The 17,749-nt window shown below is 49.4% G+C and overlaps 1 protein-coding gene across 1 annotated transcript in view; it reads right to left on the bottom strand.

Annotated features, from left to right (window-relative positions):
* Positions 1-2,268: 2,268 nt before the first annotated feature.
* Positions 2,269-17,749, bottom strand: part of LOC140698623 (uncharacterized) — a 34,175-nt gene continuing 18,694 nt past the window's right edge. Inside the window, exons 5-7 of the mRNA XM_072968889.1 lie at positions 16,988-17,061; positions 15,808-15,895; positions 2,269-2,438 (exon numbers count right to left, since the gene is read on the bottom strand). Of these exons, the coding sequence (XP_072824990.1) occupies positions 2,269-2,438; positions 15,808-15,895; positions 16,988-17,061 (332 nt within the window). The remainder of the gene's footprint in view (positions 2,439-15,807; positions 15,896-16,987; positions 17,062-17,749) is intronic.

Below are 17,749 nucleotides of genomic sequence, written 5' to 3'. Positions count from 1 at the left end.
GATTTGTCCTTGAAAAGGCACATGGGCAGCAGGCAGGTGGGTAAATTGGTCCTCTCTCACAGCACAGGCACTTCCACAAAACTTAAAGCTGTCTTCACTTCCAACGGATCCAGATCCAGAGGAGGCGGGGACAGGGGAAGACGCCAAGGACAAAAGAAATGAAGAACCCAATCCAGCAGGAGCTGCAGAGCAAGATGAGAAAATACCACGCCGGCAAAGAGGAGTTGCACCTGCTCCTGCAGCGGACCCAGGACCAGGTCTCATTCCACTAGGCATGCAGGGACACTCTGAACTTGCTACTGCAAGAGGCGCAAAACACGGTCCCATTCCACCAGCCCTGCAAGGAAACCATGAACCTGCTCCTGGAGGAGACCCAGGACTGCGTCCCATTGCACCAGCCAGCAGGGAGACACTGAGACTGTTCCTGCCAGGAAACACAGAGCCAGGTCACATTCCACCAGCCTTGCAGGGGACGCCGAGCCTGCTCCTGCAGGAGACCCACAGCCCGCGGCTGCAGGAGACTCAGAGCTGGGTCCAATACCACGAGGCCTGCAGGGGGACCACAAGACTGCTCTGTCAAGAGACCCAGAGCCAGGTTCAGTTCAACCACCTTTCAGGGAATCAACAAACCTGCACCTGCAGGAGATCCATGACTGGGTCCACTTCTACCAGACTGGCAGGGAGACACTGAGCTGGGTCCAATTCCACCTGCCTTACAGGGAGACTGCAGGACTGCCCTCACAGGAGAGCCAGAGACGGGTCATATTCCAATAGCCCTGCAGGAAGATCCAGGGCCTGTTACTGTGGGAGACCCAGGAACGGGTCCAATTCCACCAGCCCGGCAGGAATAGTCTGAGCCTGCTCCTGAAGTAGACACAGAGCCAAGTCTCATTTCACGAGCCTTGCAGGGAGACCCTGAGCCTGTTCCTGCAAGAGACACAGAGATGGGTCACATTCCACCAGCCCTGTCGGGAGACCTGAACCAGATTTTGCAGGAGACCAAGAGCTGGGTTACATTCCACCAACCCTGCAGGTAATACCTCAGCCTGTTCCTACTGGAGACCACGGCCCAGGGGCAATTCTATCAGCCATGACAGGAGGAAGACAAAGGACTGTGTCCTCTTCCATCAACTCCACAGGGAGACATCTAGTCTGATCTGCAGGAAACATCCAATCTGATTTTCGGGAAACACAAAGCAGTGTCACATTCCACCAGCCCTGCAGGGACACCCTGAGCATGTTCTTTCAGAAGCCCCACACCGGGGTCACATTCCACAGGCCCTGCTGGAAAACCTGGAGCTGGCACCTTCAAGACACCCAGGACTGGGACCAATTGGAACAGAACTGCAGGGAGACCCTGAGCCTGCTCCTGTAGGGGAAACCAAGATGAATCCTATTCCAACAGCCCTGCATGGAGACACTGAGCCAGCTACTGCGGCAGACCCAGGGCTGGGTCCAATTCCACAAGCCCTGCAGCGGAACCCTGAGACTACTCCAGAGCCGGGTCCAGTTCAGCCAGCCTTCCAGAGACATCCCAGGATACCTCCTGCAGGAGAAACAGAGCCAGAGCCAATTTGATGAGACCCACAGGGAGCCCCCCAGCTTACTATGCCCCGAGACCAAGGACTGGGTCCATTCCTCCAACACGCATGGAGACACCGAGCCTGAAACTGTAACAAACACAGAACCAGATCACATTCTACCCTTTTACAGTGAGCCCCCAAACGTGCTTTTGCAGGAGACCCTTGTGTGGGTCCCATCCCACCAGCATTGCAGGGAGATCTTGAAACAGCTCCTGAAGGAGACCCAGAGATGGGTCCCACACCGCCAGCCCTGCAGGGAAACCCCGAACCTGCTCCTGCAGGAGACCCCAGAACGTGTCCAGCTCCATAGGCCTTGCAGGAAGATTCAGAGACGGGTCCCTTTTCACCAGCCTTGCAGGAAGACCCTGAGCCTGCTCCTGCAGGAGACCCAGAGATGGGTGCAATTCCACCAGCCCTGCTAGGACAGCATGAGCGTGTTCCAGTAGGAGACACAGAGCCATGTCCACTTCAACAACCCTGCAGGAAGACCCTAGGCCTGATGCTGCAAGAGAGCCAGGATTTTGTCCCACTCAATCAGCCCTGCAGGGAGAAGTGGAGCGTGCACCTGCAGGAAACACAGAGCCGGGTGGCATTCCACCAGCCCTCCACGGAACCCAGGAGCCTGCAGTGGCAAGTTGCCCAGGACAGGGACAAATTCCACTAGTCCTGTAGGGAGACCGCAAGCCTACTCCTGCAGGAGAACCACAGATGGGTCATATTTCAACAATCCTGCATGGGGACCCCGAATCTGCACCAGTAGGAGTCCCAGGAATGGGTCCAGTTCCACCAGCCCTGCTAGGAGAGCCTGAGCGTGTTCCTCCAGGAAACACAGAGCTGTGTCCAATTCCAACAGCCCTGCAGGGAGACAGTGAGACTGCTCCTGCTAGGAAACACAGGGCCGGTCACATTCCACCAGCCTTACAGGGAGACCCCAAGTCTGCTCCTGTAGGAGATCCAGAGACTGGTCACATTCCACCAGCCCTGCAGGTAGACCCTGAGCCAGCTACTGCAGGAGACTCAGAGCTGGGTCCAATTCCACAAGCCCTGCAGGGGGACCCCAAGTCTGCCCCTTCAGGAAATCCAAAGCTGGTTCCAATTCAACCACCTTTGCAGGAAGTCACCGAACCTGCACCTGCAGGAGATCCATGACTGGTTCTGATTCTACCGGCCCAGCATGGAGATACTGAGCTGGTTCCAATTTCTCTAGCTTTACAGGGAGACCCCAGGACTGTTCCTGCAGCAGATCCAGAGATGGGACACATGCCACCAGCCCTGTCACGATACCCTGAACCAGCTTCTGCATGAGGTCAATTGCCAGGTTACACCCACCAGCCTTGCAGTTAATACCTCAGCCTGCTCCTGTAGGAGACACAGATTGGGGTCCAATTCTGTTGGCCCCAGAGGGAGACTCCCAAGCTATTCCTGCAGGATATCCAGGCATGAGTCCTATTCAATCAACCCTGCAAGGGAACACCAAGCATGCAGCTGCAGGAAACAAAGAGCAGGGTCACATTCCAACAGCCTTGCAGGGAGACCATGAACCTGCTCCTGTATGAGAGCCAGAGACCTGTCACATTCACCTAGACCTAACGCGACACCGAGCCTGTACCTGAAGGAGATCTATGACTCGGTCCCATTACACCGGGCCTGCAGGGAGAACTCAAGTGGGTCAAGCTTGATCACGTAGGAAACCCAGAGATGGGTTAAACTCCAAGGGCCTTGCAAGAAGACCGAGAACCTCCTCCTGTAGAAGACCCAGGACCAGGTCCACATCCACCAGCCCTGCAGGGAGAGCTGGAGGCTGCTCCTGCAGGAGACACAGAGCCAGGTCTAATTCCACCAACCCTCCTGGGACACTCCTAGCCTGCTCCTCCAAGAGACACAGGACTGGGTCCCATTCCACCAGGCTTGCAGGGAGATACTGAGACTGCTCCTGCCAGGAAACAGAGAACCAAGTCCCATTCTACTAGCCTTTCAGGGGAAGCCCAAGCCCGTTCCTGCAGGAGACCCAGAAATGGGTGCAATTACCCCAGCCCTGCTAGGACAGCATGAGCGTGTTCCTGAAGGAGACACAGAGCCACATTCAATTCCAACAGCCCTGCAGGGAGACCCTGAGCCTGCTCCTGCAAAAGCCTAAGGACGGGGTCCCATTCCAGCAGCCTTGCATGGAGACACTGAGCCTGCTCCTGCAGTAGACTTAAGACTGTGTTCCACTCCACCAGGCCTGTAGGAAAACCTTTAGCCTGGTCCTGCAGGAAACCCACATTTGAGTCACATTTTACTAGCCCTACAGAGATACCTGGAATCTGCACCTTCAAGAGACCGAGGAACAGGATGAAATCCAACAGCACTGCAGGGAGACACTGAGCCAGCTACTGTGGGAGACCCAGGGCTGGGTCCAATTCCACAAGATCTGCAGGGGGACCCTGAGACTACTCCAGAGCCGGGACCAATTCAACCAGCTTTGCAGGGAGACCCCAGGACACCTCCTACAGGAGAAACAGAGGAGGGTCATGTTCAAAGAGCCCTGCAGGAAGACCCAGGGCCTGCTCCTGAAGGCGAACCAGAGATGAGTCACTTGCCATCAGCCCTGCAGGAAGACAATCAGTCACTAGTCTAACTCTGCCAGACCTGCAGGGAGACCCTGAGACAGCTCCTGCAGGAGAACCAGAGTAAGGTCGTATTCCACCAGCCCTCAAATGAGTCCTTCAGCCTGTTCCTCTAGGAAACCCTGAGCTGGTTCGCATGCCAGCAGCCCTGCGGGATAACCCTGAACCTGTTCTCGTAGGAGAACCAGAGATGGGTGCAATTCCACCAGCCCTGCTCTGAGAGACTGAGCCTGCTCTTGCAGGAGACCCTGAGACGTGTCACATTCCAACAGCACTGAAGTGACACACCCAGCCTGCACCTGCAGGGGACCCAGGAAAGGACCAATTCCACTGGACATGTAGGGAGACCCCAAGCCGGCTCCTTCAGGGGAACCAGAGGTGCAACATGCTCCAGCAGCCTTGCAGGAAGACCCAGGGCCCGTTCCTACAGGAGACCCAGGAATGGGACCAAAGCCAGCAGCGCTGCAGGGAGAGCCTGAACCGGATACTGCAGGAGACCAAGGACTCGACCTCACTCCATTAGCCACACAGGGAGACCTTGAGCCCACTGCTGAAGGAGACACCGAGTCGGTCCTATTCCACCAGCCTGAAGGGAGAGTCCAAACCCACTCTTGGGGAGCAAGAACTATTGCTGGATTCTAATCGACCATCCCTGCAGGTAGACCACAAACCTGCACCTGCAGGAGTCCCAAGTTTGGATCCATTTCCACCTGCCCTGCTAGGAGACCCAGGACTATGTCCCATTCCAGCAGCTCTGGAGAGAAAACCTGAACCTCTTCCTTCAGGAGACCCACACCCGGGTCATATTCCAACAGCACTGCAGGAAAACCTGAGTCGGCTTCAAGATACCCAGGACTGGAGCCAATTCCACACCAGCCCTGCAGGGAGACCCTGAGCCTGCTCCTCCAGGACACCCAAAACTGGATCCCATTCTATCAACCCTGCAGGGAGACAAGAAGACTGCACCTGCAGGAAACAGAGAGCAAAGTCACATACCATCAGCCCTTTAGGAAGACCATGAGTCAACTCCTGCAGGAGACCAACAGCCTTGTGACATTCCACCAGCCCAGCAGGTAATCCCTCAGCCTGCTCCTGCAGGAGACACACAGCAGCATCTAAGTCCATCAGCCCCCGAGGGAGACCCCGAGTCTGCTCCCACAGCTCGTCCTGCACCTGCACCTCCAGGCCACCAAGAGCCAATTCCACCCTCTAAGGCTGAGCCGCCTCTGCAAACACCAACACTGTCCTCTCCGAATTCTCAGCATCCACACCTGCCCCCACCCGGACTTAACTTCCCTTCCCCTGGCGACGTTTACAACTGGGTTGTCTGTAATTTCTTTCTTTCTTTTTCTTCACGTCATTTATGGTATCCTCTATTTTTATGTTTTAAGTTTACGGTAAGAAAGTTTACCCTTTTCCCATTTTAAACTGTGCAATTTGGGAGCATTCAGTGCACTCACAATGCTGTGTGACCAGCATCACTGTCTGGTTTCAGACTATTTCCTTCCTTAAATTGAAACCTTGTATCCACAGCTCATCCCCCTTCCACCCTCCCCCAGCCACTGAAAAGCCCTAATCCCCTTTCTCTCTGTGTCTTTACCTATCCTGGAGGTTCCCTAGCAATGACATCATATAAAAGGGGGCTTTTTGTGTCTACCCACATGTTTTAAGCTGGGGCTGGTGAATTTTTTTGTTTTTACATGAATTAGAATTTTTGTATTTTGAGAGGAAAATCAGATGGACTAAAGATGAGATGTACAAAATGAAGCCCTTTTAGTAACTATGTGCATCATCTCGGGAAGGCACTGCTGTTCCAAGTGTGAAACCAGCACCAGAAGGGAGATACTTAGTACTTCCTTAGCACTTTGGTGACAAAACCAAACCAAACAAAACCAAAAAACAAAGGCCAAGAAAGAGAGCTGAAAAGACAAACCACAACCTGGAAAAAGCATTCTTCACAACCCAAGGTCAGAGAAAGGTTTCATATCCCTGTGGTCCAAAAACCTCTTCAAACCCAGTGTTCTCAACAGAAACAGAACACACACGGGCAGTTCCAACAAGAGGCAGCGCAGGTGGCCAGTGTGTGTTAGATGCTCGACCTATCGGGTGAGGACACAGGCAGACGGACACACTGCGGGACAGCACTGGTCACCGTCACACTGGCAGGTCTTTAGCCTGGTGACAACCAGCCCTGATGATGTGAGGATGCAGAGGCCCCAGCAGCTCTCCTGGAAGGAAGAGTGACTGGACACTCCTCTCTGGGAGAACAGGGTGCAGGACGCATCAGTGTGCCACAGGTGCATCCCTTCCCCAGAAGTGCTGGTCCTTAGAGTTGATCCCACTAAAATTCTTCCACAATTTTTCAAAGATGTCTTTCAAGGGTGTTCATCACAGCCCCGGGTGAACTTGTAGGGAATTGGGAGCAATACTTATGTTCATGGAGCGGGCGTAGGATCTATCAGTTCTGGTTCACATGGACAAATGACTGCTGTACAGCTGGAAAAGTGAGTGTGTGGTCTCTACCTGACGTCAGAGGAGCCCTCAGGTTCGATGCTTGTCGATCCACCGTCTGCCTCCAGGATGCCATCTCTCTGACCACGTATGTGTCAAGTCACCAGAGGTGTAAATGAATCCTGTGGTGTGCAAGAGACAGAGACAGCGATAGAGACAGAATGAGACAGAGGCTGATGAGCACCAAACCATTCATGGCGGTCACTTCTGGGAGTGGGATTTGCAAATCTCCACTCTTCTCCTTTAGGTGACGTTTCAATTTTTTTTTGTGTGTATGGCTTTACTAATTCTAAAAGATTCAAACCATATGTTAATTGGGACCCATTCATTTCTCATCTATGGAGTAGTTAAATGTCATTATTTCTGTTTTAAAATATTTGTTACAGGGACAATAAGCATTGATGAGAGTAAAATGATAAATTCTAAAGAATTAAGAATCAGGTAAAGAACAAAATCATTTGGTGACTGAGTCACAGGCCAGCTATGTGGCAGCACATGGCAGGGTGGAGACAGGTTTCTCCAGGAGGATGTGTATGTTCTGCATCCACTTTCAATAGAAGCGAGGAAAAAGTACAAGGCTTGTACACTGAGAACTACAACAGCTTGTTGGAGTAATTAAGAAAGACCTAAATTTGCAGAAAATAATCCCATATTCATGGAGTAGAAGGCTTAATTCTATGAAGATGGCAATATTCCATGAACAGATCTGAAGTTTCAAAGAGTCCCTCCCCAAATCTCAGGTGGTGTTCTGCAGAAACTGACAACCAATCTACACTTCATGTGGAAAAGGCAAAAGGCTCAAAAAAGGTCAGGGAATCTTGAAAAAGAAGAACCAAGTTCAAGGTATGGAAAGTCAGGCTGAACCCATGGCTGGTATAAATACACTTTCAGCTGAAGATGCCTGAGATTCAATAGATGCAAAAGAGAACCCTTCTTGGAGCTCCCCTTATCTGAATAAATGTAGAAAATTCTGAGAAATGACCAGCGCCATCAATTCCCTCATCAGTGTGGCTTCTAATCCCAGGAGAGAGACCAAGAGTAAACCTGCCATAAATCCCTTCTGCAAGGCGGTTTATGAGCCTGAAGAAGATGCAAAGATCACTCATCTGTGTACTGGCAAACATTATCACAAATGTTCTTATATCCCCTTGTTTTCCAAAGAACCCATTTGTCTTTCTGGAAGAAACCTGTAATAGAAGCCAGTTCTCGCCTCTCCCTCTGTCCTGTTAAATTAGCTTGACAAAAAGCCTTTAACTTTCACCATTGAACATGGTAGGTACTTTTCTGGTTGGCTCCTGCGTGTGTATAAATAAACCGTTTCTCTCATTCATCTCCTCTTTACTTCTGTGGGCTCTGTGGGAGGGACTCTGGATGATGGGGACCTGCTCTTCTCTCACCTTCTTTACTGACATCTTTTGGTTCGTGGTTAAGCTCTAAAATGGCTCATTGGTTTAGAGTCACATTTGGAACATGTATATCTTTGGAGACCCCCTGGGAGGGAAAAAGGGTTCAATACTGCTGGGAGGATTCACTGGTCATCCTGGCCAAATGCCTGATGAGACAATATTTTCAAGGTTTTTGTTTTGTTTTGTTTTGTTTTGTTTTGTTTTAAGATTTTCACCCTAAATCAAAAATCCTTTTGATACCTCTTGGATGATCTAATTGAAAGACAAAGGAGAATCACAGCTGGCCTAAGAGCACCTCCTTAACAAAGCACAGAAATCAGATTTAGAGCAAAAATTAAAATCCATTTACACCACCAACCCTCCCACCCTTTTGTAGACTGTCCTCATGTAATCTTGACAGCCCCCTGGAGAAAGTCCTCACCTAGATCGCAAATGGTCAGACCCTTTGCCTGGACCTCATGCTCATTTTCAGAGCTTGGCCCAGTGGAAGGCTGGTCCCCAGGGCCTGAGAGGGGCTATGTGTGCGGCCTTCCCTGCTGAGACCCACCAGGCTGAAAGGGAACTGTGCGCTCTGAGGGAGAGAGCGAGCACACTGAGCCTCTTTGGAAAGATCTCTGAGAGCATCCCAAAGGCACACAGCTCTAAATCTGGACACAGGAATCTTGATTGGCATCTTTGTTGGAAATCTCCTCCTTGAGAGAAAGCAGCAAATTCAGGATGGTGAAGTTGGATGGGCAGGTCAGTCTCTTGTAGTTTATCACTAAGGAGAGTATGCAGTTCTCTCAAGAATTTAAAACAATGATTCTTGCCTTACTAACCTCATCTAGAGAGAAACAAACATGGCTCTAAGAGTAATTCACAGCCCACCCACCCTTCTTGCGGATATTAGCATCTCCACTTGCTTCTCTTCTCAGGGCACTGGAGAAAGGACTGCCCTACACCTCTGACAACAGGAAATATGCCCCAGAATTTCTTCTTTTAAAAGGCTTGCATCCTACCTCATTCATTCTCTTCTGACAGCAAGAGCTGTGTTCTCCAGGTCTGAGAAGCAAGTCTTTAAATAAGAACATCCAATGAAATAACTGTAATTTGAGGGTGTCCTGCTTTTAAATGTGCTTCTTAACTCCCGTCACAAAATAGGAGACATTTAATTCTTCACCTGATAAGTGCAATGAAAACCTCTTCCCTTCTCCAATCCCTGGCTGCCAGCAACTCAACATCACAATGCTTTCTTCCTCTGCACGCCCAGCCATTGAGAGTAACTTAGTCCACTAAAATCGGCACTTGAGACTGGAAAGCAAAAGGCTAATTATAGACAAACTGAATATCTTATCCACTCAGATTGGCTTTAAAAAAAACACCAAGATGACCACATGTCACTTCCAAAAATTTCTTTGCCCAGAATTTAGTCTACAGCTTCCATAAATATTGACATATCAGGGCAAATCTAAATTTTGAAGGTCTTCTCCACAAATACCAGTACAAACCTGTAGCTCTCACTAAGCAAGTAATCTTTCTTATTCCATCTACCAGAAGCACAATTCAGAGCCTACTGTTGTCTATAAACAGCTGATTTTTATATTACTCAGTTTTACTGACTCATGGCTGAGATTTTGGAAAGAAAGCTGTTATATGTATTTGCATTTGTATTATGCGTACTTTTTATTATGGGGGGGGGAGCCCACAATTATGAACCTATAAGGTTATGGGGAAAAGTAGTTCTCCTCCTGTACACATGCAGTGAAATACTATGGGGTCAGTTCAGAATGGAAAAAAATAAGATGTAACAGGAAGAGAAAAGACTTTGTCTTGGATGTCAAACTGGTTAAAATTCAATGAACTTATAAGTTTTGTTTGGTTGGTTTTTAATGAGCCCAATCGTGTACTGATGCAAAATCAGAACATGGCTTTTTTAAATCTCTGTTAAATTGACTAATTTTCTCAGATTGTCTCCTTTAATAAGAAATTATAAAAGATTTCTCTTTGCCCTTTGAAGAACCTGCCTAGGAAACAAGGATTATGTGTCTTAAAATAACTTCCTCTGCTTCCTGTTGTCTTTATGGTGTCTTTGATTAGAAAAGGAAGTCAAGCTTTCTCAATACTGAAAGAGCTATGTGGGTTTTTTTTTTTAACAAAATATTACCTTCTATTTTTGTCTTTTAAATCTTTTATTGTCCCTTTGGTTAAATAGATAACTAAGTATTATTTCATAGTGATCTTTGATTCTATTTAATCAAATGTTCAGTTTGACATTTTGGGCAACTTCCTAAAATCAATTCCAAAATAAAGTTTTATTGACTTTGAACTGACTGAGATTGCCCAGAGGGCTCCTGGAAAATCTCAAAAGATTTGTTCTCTCACCTGGTAAAAAGAGAGATGTTAAACAAATTAAGTTTCCATGCTGTGCTAAATTATGTCAAATCAGAAGTGATGTTTATGAAGGAGGAAGATGGTGGTGGAGTTGCACATTACCCACGAGGAAATTAAAATGGAGCCAGAGAAAGCGATCCATCAAGAGATGATGTGCCCACTGTGGCTGTGTGTCCTCGCCACCAATGATGGCTCCCACCACAGAACGGACAAGTTCTCCTGCTGACACGTACAATCCAGTGAACTACAGACCTACACTTGGTTGAATGCAACCTTGAAAGAACTGACTAGTTTAGTTACCCAGGAGCTAGAAAGGGCACACTGTTCACTTTTGCAATTGTTTTATGGAACTCAAAAGACTCAGCTATCAAGGAGACTGGCAGCACCATGTCTGGGATGACTCCATAACCCTGTGGTCTCAGAAGTTCCAAATAGGAGATCACTTTGACATAACCTTCAGTCATTAGTCACCTTTCTAATCGGGCACCACCACCTTCTGACCACATGAGATCCTACTGTATTTTATTTACAATTTCTTGGGAAAAAAGAAGCAATGATTAACCTTTAGTTTATGTCTTTGTGGATATATGTTATTAGTATATGGTTCTAAAGTTGTATGAAACTCTGAGAAATTTGTCAATGTCTTTGCTGTTCATGATAACGTCCTGTTATAACGCTATTAGTCGTAATTCTAGTTATTATGCCAAAATGTTACATCACAGAAACAACAAAATTTCCTTGGCAATTGCATTAAAGTGAGTTCTCCTCAGGTCTTTAACTCTGACCGTCTTAAGCCTCTTGTCATTCAGTTATTCATTTACTCTGATGCTCTCTGAAAGCTCTTACAGTCAGCAGCAAGCCAACGTGCTTCATCACCCATAAGAAATACATAATTCTGACTCTAAGCCCATCCTCCCTTTCTGAAAGTCATCTGTCCAAAAGAGTTCCTAATTCTCACCAGAGAGGACAATAAAGGCACTTATGGAGGGCAGGGGCTTTGATTGGACCATTTCTAAGATTTCCAATTTGCTGCCTTCAGCCTGATCCAGGGGATATCAATTATTTTGCCACAAATATATTTTACAATTGACCATTTACAGAAGGAAGCCTTTGGGCTTCTTACCACTGGAGCAAAGAGCCAGGCTGACCACATAGCTCTCTGCACAGTGGCCAGCTGGTCGGTCGGGGCAGCCTGGTTCTGTGAAATGGCGGGGGGGGGGGTCCTTCCTGCTGGAGATGTTCTGATTCAGAGCGCTCATGGTCCCCCTCCTCTCGCTGGGAAATGGAGGCTTTTTGCAGAAGATGTAACAAAGGTAGTGGAGAGCACCATCTGGACCCACTGACCCGAGTCGCACGTCTGATGTGAAAGGAGAAACAGCACATGCTCTGTCATCTACTTCTTCATTCAAAAAACACTGAACGTTACCAACAGTCTTGTGTCAAGCCCAGAAATGGCGGTCTGCTTACTTTTAATCCGTGTCTGTCTTATTCCCAAAAGTCCTCTGAATTTCAAGCCTCTGTTTTATGGGGGAGGGGGGACTCAAGGCCCAAAGTGGGTGGGACTTACCTAAACATCACACAGCACGGAGGGGCGGTGGCCTCCAGAGCTGCTGTCACCGAGTCAGGTCTGAGTGTCCGCAGCCAGCACAGCGTGCTTGTGGAGGCCCGTCAGCGCGAGAACTGGCCCTGCCGCGCAGCCGCCAGCACACGCACAGTGACAGGACTTTCCTCAGCCTTACCCACTGGCGGGTTCTGGGTGGCAGGAAGCAGCAGTGTCCATGGAGATGTGGATTCTGGTTTTGATGTGTCTTTTGTTTGGAGTCTGGAGTTCCACATCTGAAATCAGAGGACAATGCTTGTCCTTCCTGGTTCCCTGTTGCCTTCCACTGACCTTCATCCTGGAGGGCCATGCCTGCTGCCCTGCCACACTCCCCACTCGGCCCCAGTGCCTCCCTGGTGTCCTTCACATCTGGTGTCCCCTTAGCCTGGCTCGGCCATCCTGCTGAAGGAACATGTTATTCATTGAACACTTCCCTGAACATGTGTTTATCCCATGATGGCTGTGTTTAGATGCCCTGCAGGCTTCAGGAATTCAGTTGGGAGTGTGGGAATTTACCCAGGGGCTCCAGGCACTCATCCAGGGGCTTAGTATTCTGAGAACTGAAGGAGGAGCAGGCATTTTGTAGGCCATGTGAGGGGCGAGAGTTGTGCAAAGGCCCTGAGGTGGCCAGAGGGAGGCACTGTAAAAACTCCATGTGAGTTCAGGATGGGGACGGTAGCCATTCAGCCCACTGACTCAACCGAATTCTGCCCTTTCCCACCCAACTGCCTTCCTGGGCTGACTACACTCAGAGGGCTTGAGTCTGAATCCTGGCCTGTCACTGCTTTTTGCTGTGTGACCTGGGCCAATGGCTTCCCCTCATGAAGCCTCAATTCTCTCATCTGTGAAACAGGGGAGAGGCTGTGAAAACTAGGAGAAACCCACAAGGTTTTGGGGAAGTCTAGATGGATATGTGTAATGCATCTGAAATGCCACTGTGATAAATACTCAGTGAGTGTGCGCTTCTATTTCCTCCTGTTAGAACTATTATTATTCCTTTAGTTCAAAGCTAATATGATAGAAACAGCAGAGGCTAGAGGGTAAGGTCACAGGCTTTGTCATTAAGCTTGGGAGTCAAGTAACCGCCAGCTCCTCCACCTGCCTGCTGTGTGACTTTGAGCAAGTTGCTTAACTTCTCTGAACTGCGTTTTCCTTACCTACAAAGTGAGGGGGCTAATTCTAAGAGAGCCTTCATATATGTGCTCGTGTGTATTGGCATAAGGATGGACTGCACACGTGAAACCGCTCGCCCTGGTTGTTCTGGGACAGTGGACGTGGAGCCGGATGGACAGGGAGAGAAGCAGGCATGGGGAGACTGTGAACTTGCTCCTTGCACACCTCTATTCTACTAGATTTGCTCCAAGGAGCATGCATTCCTTTTGTAATCACAACAAAGAAGCCCCAGAGAGTGGAAAGGTTAAATGAAATAAAGGTACTAGCTTCCTCCTAGGGTGCAGTGAGGTTTAAATGAGTTAATGCCTGTAAACTGATCAGAACGTGGTCTGGTGTGTGGGAAGTGCTCGGTAATGATAGTTGCTATAGTAATAATAATTTTATTACCATCGCTGTTACTTTTCAAGCAGCTCTGCAGAATCATTAGCATCTGTCACGTAACTCTGAGGGAAATGAGGGTCCTCTTTAATACTAGGGGTATGGGGTACCAGGAGGCCCAGAATGCTGAGAGCCCTCTGGTCCAGGTAGGAAGGTGAGAAGCCCTGAGCAGTTCTGCGCAGATATGTGCCCTTAATCTTGTGAACGGAACGCCCTTCAAAGCCTGAGGAGGCCTGAGGGACAGAGAGGGAGTGGCTGAATTGAAACTAAGCCAGAGCAAAGCACTGGAGCCTGCCACTGCGACCCCCGGCCCTCCTTCAGCCCGGACAGGTGACAGGGCAGGAGACGGGCCCGCACACCAACAGGTGGGATTGCTCCTGCGGGCCCCCGGGTGGCTAGGTGGGGGGCTGCTCATGGGCTTCTCCCTGCCTGCAGGCTGAGGCCCCCGAGCACCGGCCCAGGGAGAAGCAGGAGGACTTGGTTGTACTCTTATGATGAACAAGGCCTTCAAAAAGCATGTAAGCATTTTGCAGAATGGGTCTCTGTAGACATTGTTTGCATAACAAGTGCCCAAATTATCAAAAACAGGGAAGAAACTGCACATGAGGACAAGCAGAGATTTCCTAGAAGCACAGGCCCTTCCGCACCTATTTCAAGTTTATGACAGCGCCTATGTGTGAGGGGCTCTGGGGAGGTGATGGGGAGGAAGCGGGGAACAGCCTTGGGCTGTTCAGGGGACGGGGCTGATCCACACCTGTGGGGCCTAAAGCAGAGAACCTATTCAGCTTTGGTTGGTGCTTAAAAAACAAGATGAGAACCCAGAATTTTGTGTTGGATCTAAGAAGGGGCTGGACAAGTGAGGGCCCTGTGGTTTTAGCCTTTGTAGCTTCCCAGGAAACCTGCCTTTGGTGAAGAGTCAAGCTCAGGGTTTTCATAAGAAAACCTCTGCCATCATGTCTGCTCTGTCCCAGTAGGCAGTGTGCCCTTGACCCGGTCACCTCTCCCCTAGTGTGTGACCTTGACCTGGCTACCGCTCTGGACTCCCACGACACTGTGGTGCATCTGAAGGCCGTGTACATGTGCAAGAAAAAGAAAGCAACACTGAGGACTTCCTCCCCAGGGAGAGAAGAAAGGTGTGAGGTTTATCAGAGACTGGACTGTATTTAAATGCTCTCATGACTCACATTCACTTAGGCTACTTACTACCTGCCTAACACCTCTTCTATTTTTATCACTTCAAAGCTAACTGCATATCATGCAAAGATACCAGTAATGTGGAACCCCCCCATCTGACTGGAGTAGTCCTCCCCTCTGTGGGCTGCAATTCCTCAACCCCCCCATGACCCCCAATATTCTGGCCTGGACTGCGTGGGCCCACACGCCAATGGGTGCGTGTGTGTGTGTGTGAGCAGGCACACTCTTGGGGTCTCTCTTTCTGGAGCCCTCTTCCCTCCTTGGTTTGTGCTGAACACACTGACACAAAGACGCCTCAGTGTCCAAGCTGGTACCTTGCTTTGATGGCTTTAGTCCTAGCTCGACTGTGGTCCACCCCCATCAAAATCAAGTCAGCTTCAAGTCCAGCTTGACCCAGGGTCTCATATTATGCTAACAGGAGTTACCTTAGCACTGCTTTCCATGTTGGCCTCGCTCTTTGGTCAGTTAGCTGCATGTAGTGACCCTGGCAGCCCTCCAGAGGGGAGAGAGCTTCTCATCCACAGTCGTTCTGTTTCAAGTCCAGGCACGGGTTCCAGGGAGCAGGTTACATGTAACCTCGAGCAGGTTACTGAAATGAAAAGGATGAAATCTGTTGATTGGCCAGATCTGGGTTATATGCCCATCTTTTAATTCTGGTATTATAGAGAGTTAACGTCCCCCAAACCACATGGACTGAAAAAGGCTGGGGTTGGGGAAGGGAGTGCTTCACAGAAAAAAAAAAAAAAAGACAATTGGCAAAAGCTGAGGAGACAGAGGGCAGGCAGGAATAGCCATCACAGGTGTCCATCCCCCCACCCAGGGCAGGGGAACATCCTGGGAACTGAAGGGGTAAGTTCACCTCACACCTAGTGGGACACCCAGCTCAGAACCCTTAAGAACCACACATACATCAGGGGCTGCGGAGCCTGGAGCTGAGAGCCAAATGGGACAGGGCCTGAGGCAAGAAAAGCAGAAGCAAGCACGTCCTTCCTGCTGGGGCTGAGGCCTGGGAGGCTGAGGTCTGGGCAAGGGCACCGGTGCCCAGGGGTGTGTCAGCATGGAGGACAGACCCTGCCAGGAAAGATCGGGCAGGATGAGGGCCTGTGGGATGTTCTCTGGGGAGACTGTTAGAAATGCAGCATCTCGGTCCCCACCCCGGACCTCCTGCAGCAGAATCTGAATTTTATTCAGATCCCCAGATGATTCACGTGTTCTGTTCATCCAAAGGCTCATCTCTTGGCTCTCAGCGCTCACATTCAGGGGTGGTGGGGCTTAGGGCTTCAGTCAGACTTTCTGCAGTACAGTGTGGCCGTGTGTGTGAAGGAGCCTTAGACACATTCATAATCTTTAATGGAGCCAATATTTCTATTTCTGAGACTGTTTCTGAACAAAATCACCAGGTGCAGGGACAGAGAATGTTATGAATGGAGATGTTCATTGCAGTAGTATTTATAATCAGAAACTACTGCATACCCACAAATAGGAAAGGGTGAGGTAAAATATGGCATCTTATACATTGGCTGTTATGTTACTGTTTGCAAAACTGTTTTTAAAGAAATCTACAGGGAATGGGCAGGAAATATAAACAAGGCAGACACAGCGTCTGTCCTCTTGCAGCTGACATTCTATGGGGAAAACAGACAATAAGCAAGTGAACCAATGAGAAGATTCCAGATTGTGACAAGGACACAGAAGGAACAGTGGGTTAACGTGGTTGAGAATCATAAGTGGGTGTGGGGACCATTACTTAGATGGGGAAACAGGGAGAGCCTGTCCTAGGAGCTGGCATTAAAGTGAAATTCACAAGGTGCAAGGGAGCCAGCTAAGTGAACAGCCAGGAAAAGATGCTGCAGGCAAACAGGAATTACCAGGACGCTGGGGTTGAGGAGCTTGGCTGTATGAGGGACGTAAATGGAAAGTGTGTGGCTGGAGCAGGATAAGCAAGCCAGAAAGAAGCTGGAAGGTGAGAGGGCTGGAGAAGTGAGCCTGGCCAGATCCCTCAGGCCGTGTGGGCCGTGAGTGAAGTTTGGGTTTTGTTCTAAGGCTGGAGTGTTACAGTGTGCATGGAGAGGGTGAGTGATGTCAGTAAGATGGCAGAATAGGAGGTCCCAGCCCTCATTCCCCCATAACAACAATCTGACAAACATCTACAGACAAAAATACCTTTGTGAGAGCCCTGGAGTCCAGTTGGAAGGTTCCAGCACCCCAGTGGACCGCAAAATGCAAGATGAGCCACACTGAAAGAGTAGAGAGCAGTGTCACTTTAATTGCATCATGCCTCCCCCAGGCTGGCAAAACTCAGAGCCAAGAGAGATGCCCCAGCCCACGGCTTCTCCTGCAGGATAAAGAAAGGCCAGGCGAGGGTCTGGCTCCCCAGCCTTTTGGGACAATGTCTAAAAGCTCTGCTTATCTTGATGCACCCAGAACACTGAAGGAATCAGTATGTACAGAGCAGCTAAAAACAAAGAAAATGATGGAGGCTCATGGAAATAGGCATATACACCCCCAGAGCTGCAATTTCCCACAGAATGTGACCCACACACTCCTAGAGATGATATACAACCCTTAGCAGCCAGCCCAGTTCTTGGCAACTAACTTGAACCCATTGTCTTGCATCTCAGGATACTGCCATATGGAAAGGGGCAGGTGACTCTTGGCGCTCGACATAGCTGTGTAGAATAGGGAAGATGCACAAAATTCTAAGACATGCCCTTCAGAAGGGAGGGAGGGAAGTGGTGCTTGCATATTAACAACCTGGCCTAGCAGGGCACTGCCCTAGGGAAAAGGAGCAGGCAGCTCTCAGCACCTTACACAGCTCTGTGGGGTTAGGAGAAGGCACACAGTCCTAAGACTAGCTCCCCAAGGAGGGAGTGAGAGGAGCAGAGTGGGCATATCTATAGAAATAGTTTGATAAATCACCAGAAT

Source organism: Vicugna pacos, chromosome 10 (genome assembly GCF_048564905.1).
Source record: "Vicugna pacos chromosome 10, VicPac4, whole genome shotgun sequence".
Lineage (NCBI taxonomy): Eukaryota > Metazoa > Chordata > Mammalia > Artiodactyla > Camelidae > Vicugna > Vicugna pacos.
Note: the sequence above shows the minus strand (reverse complement) of the source record. Positions and strands in the feature narration are given on the sequence as shown.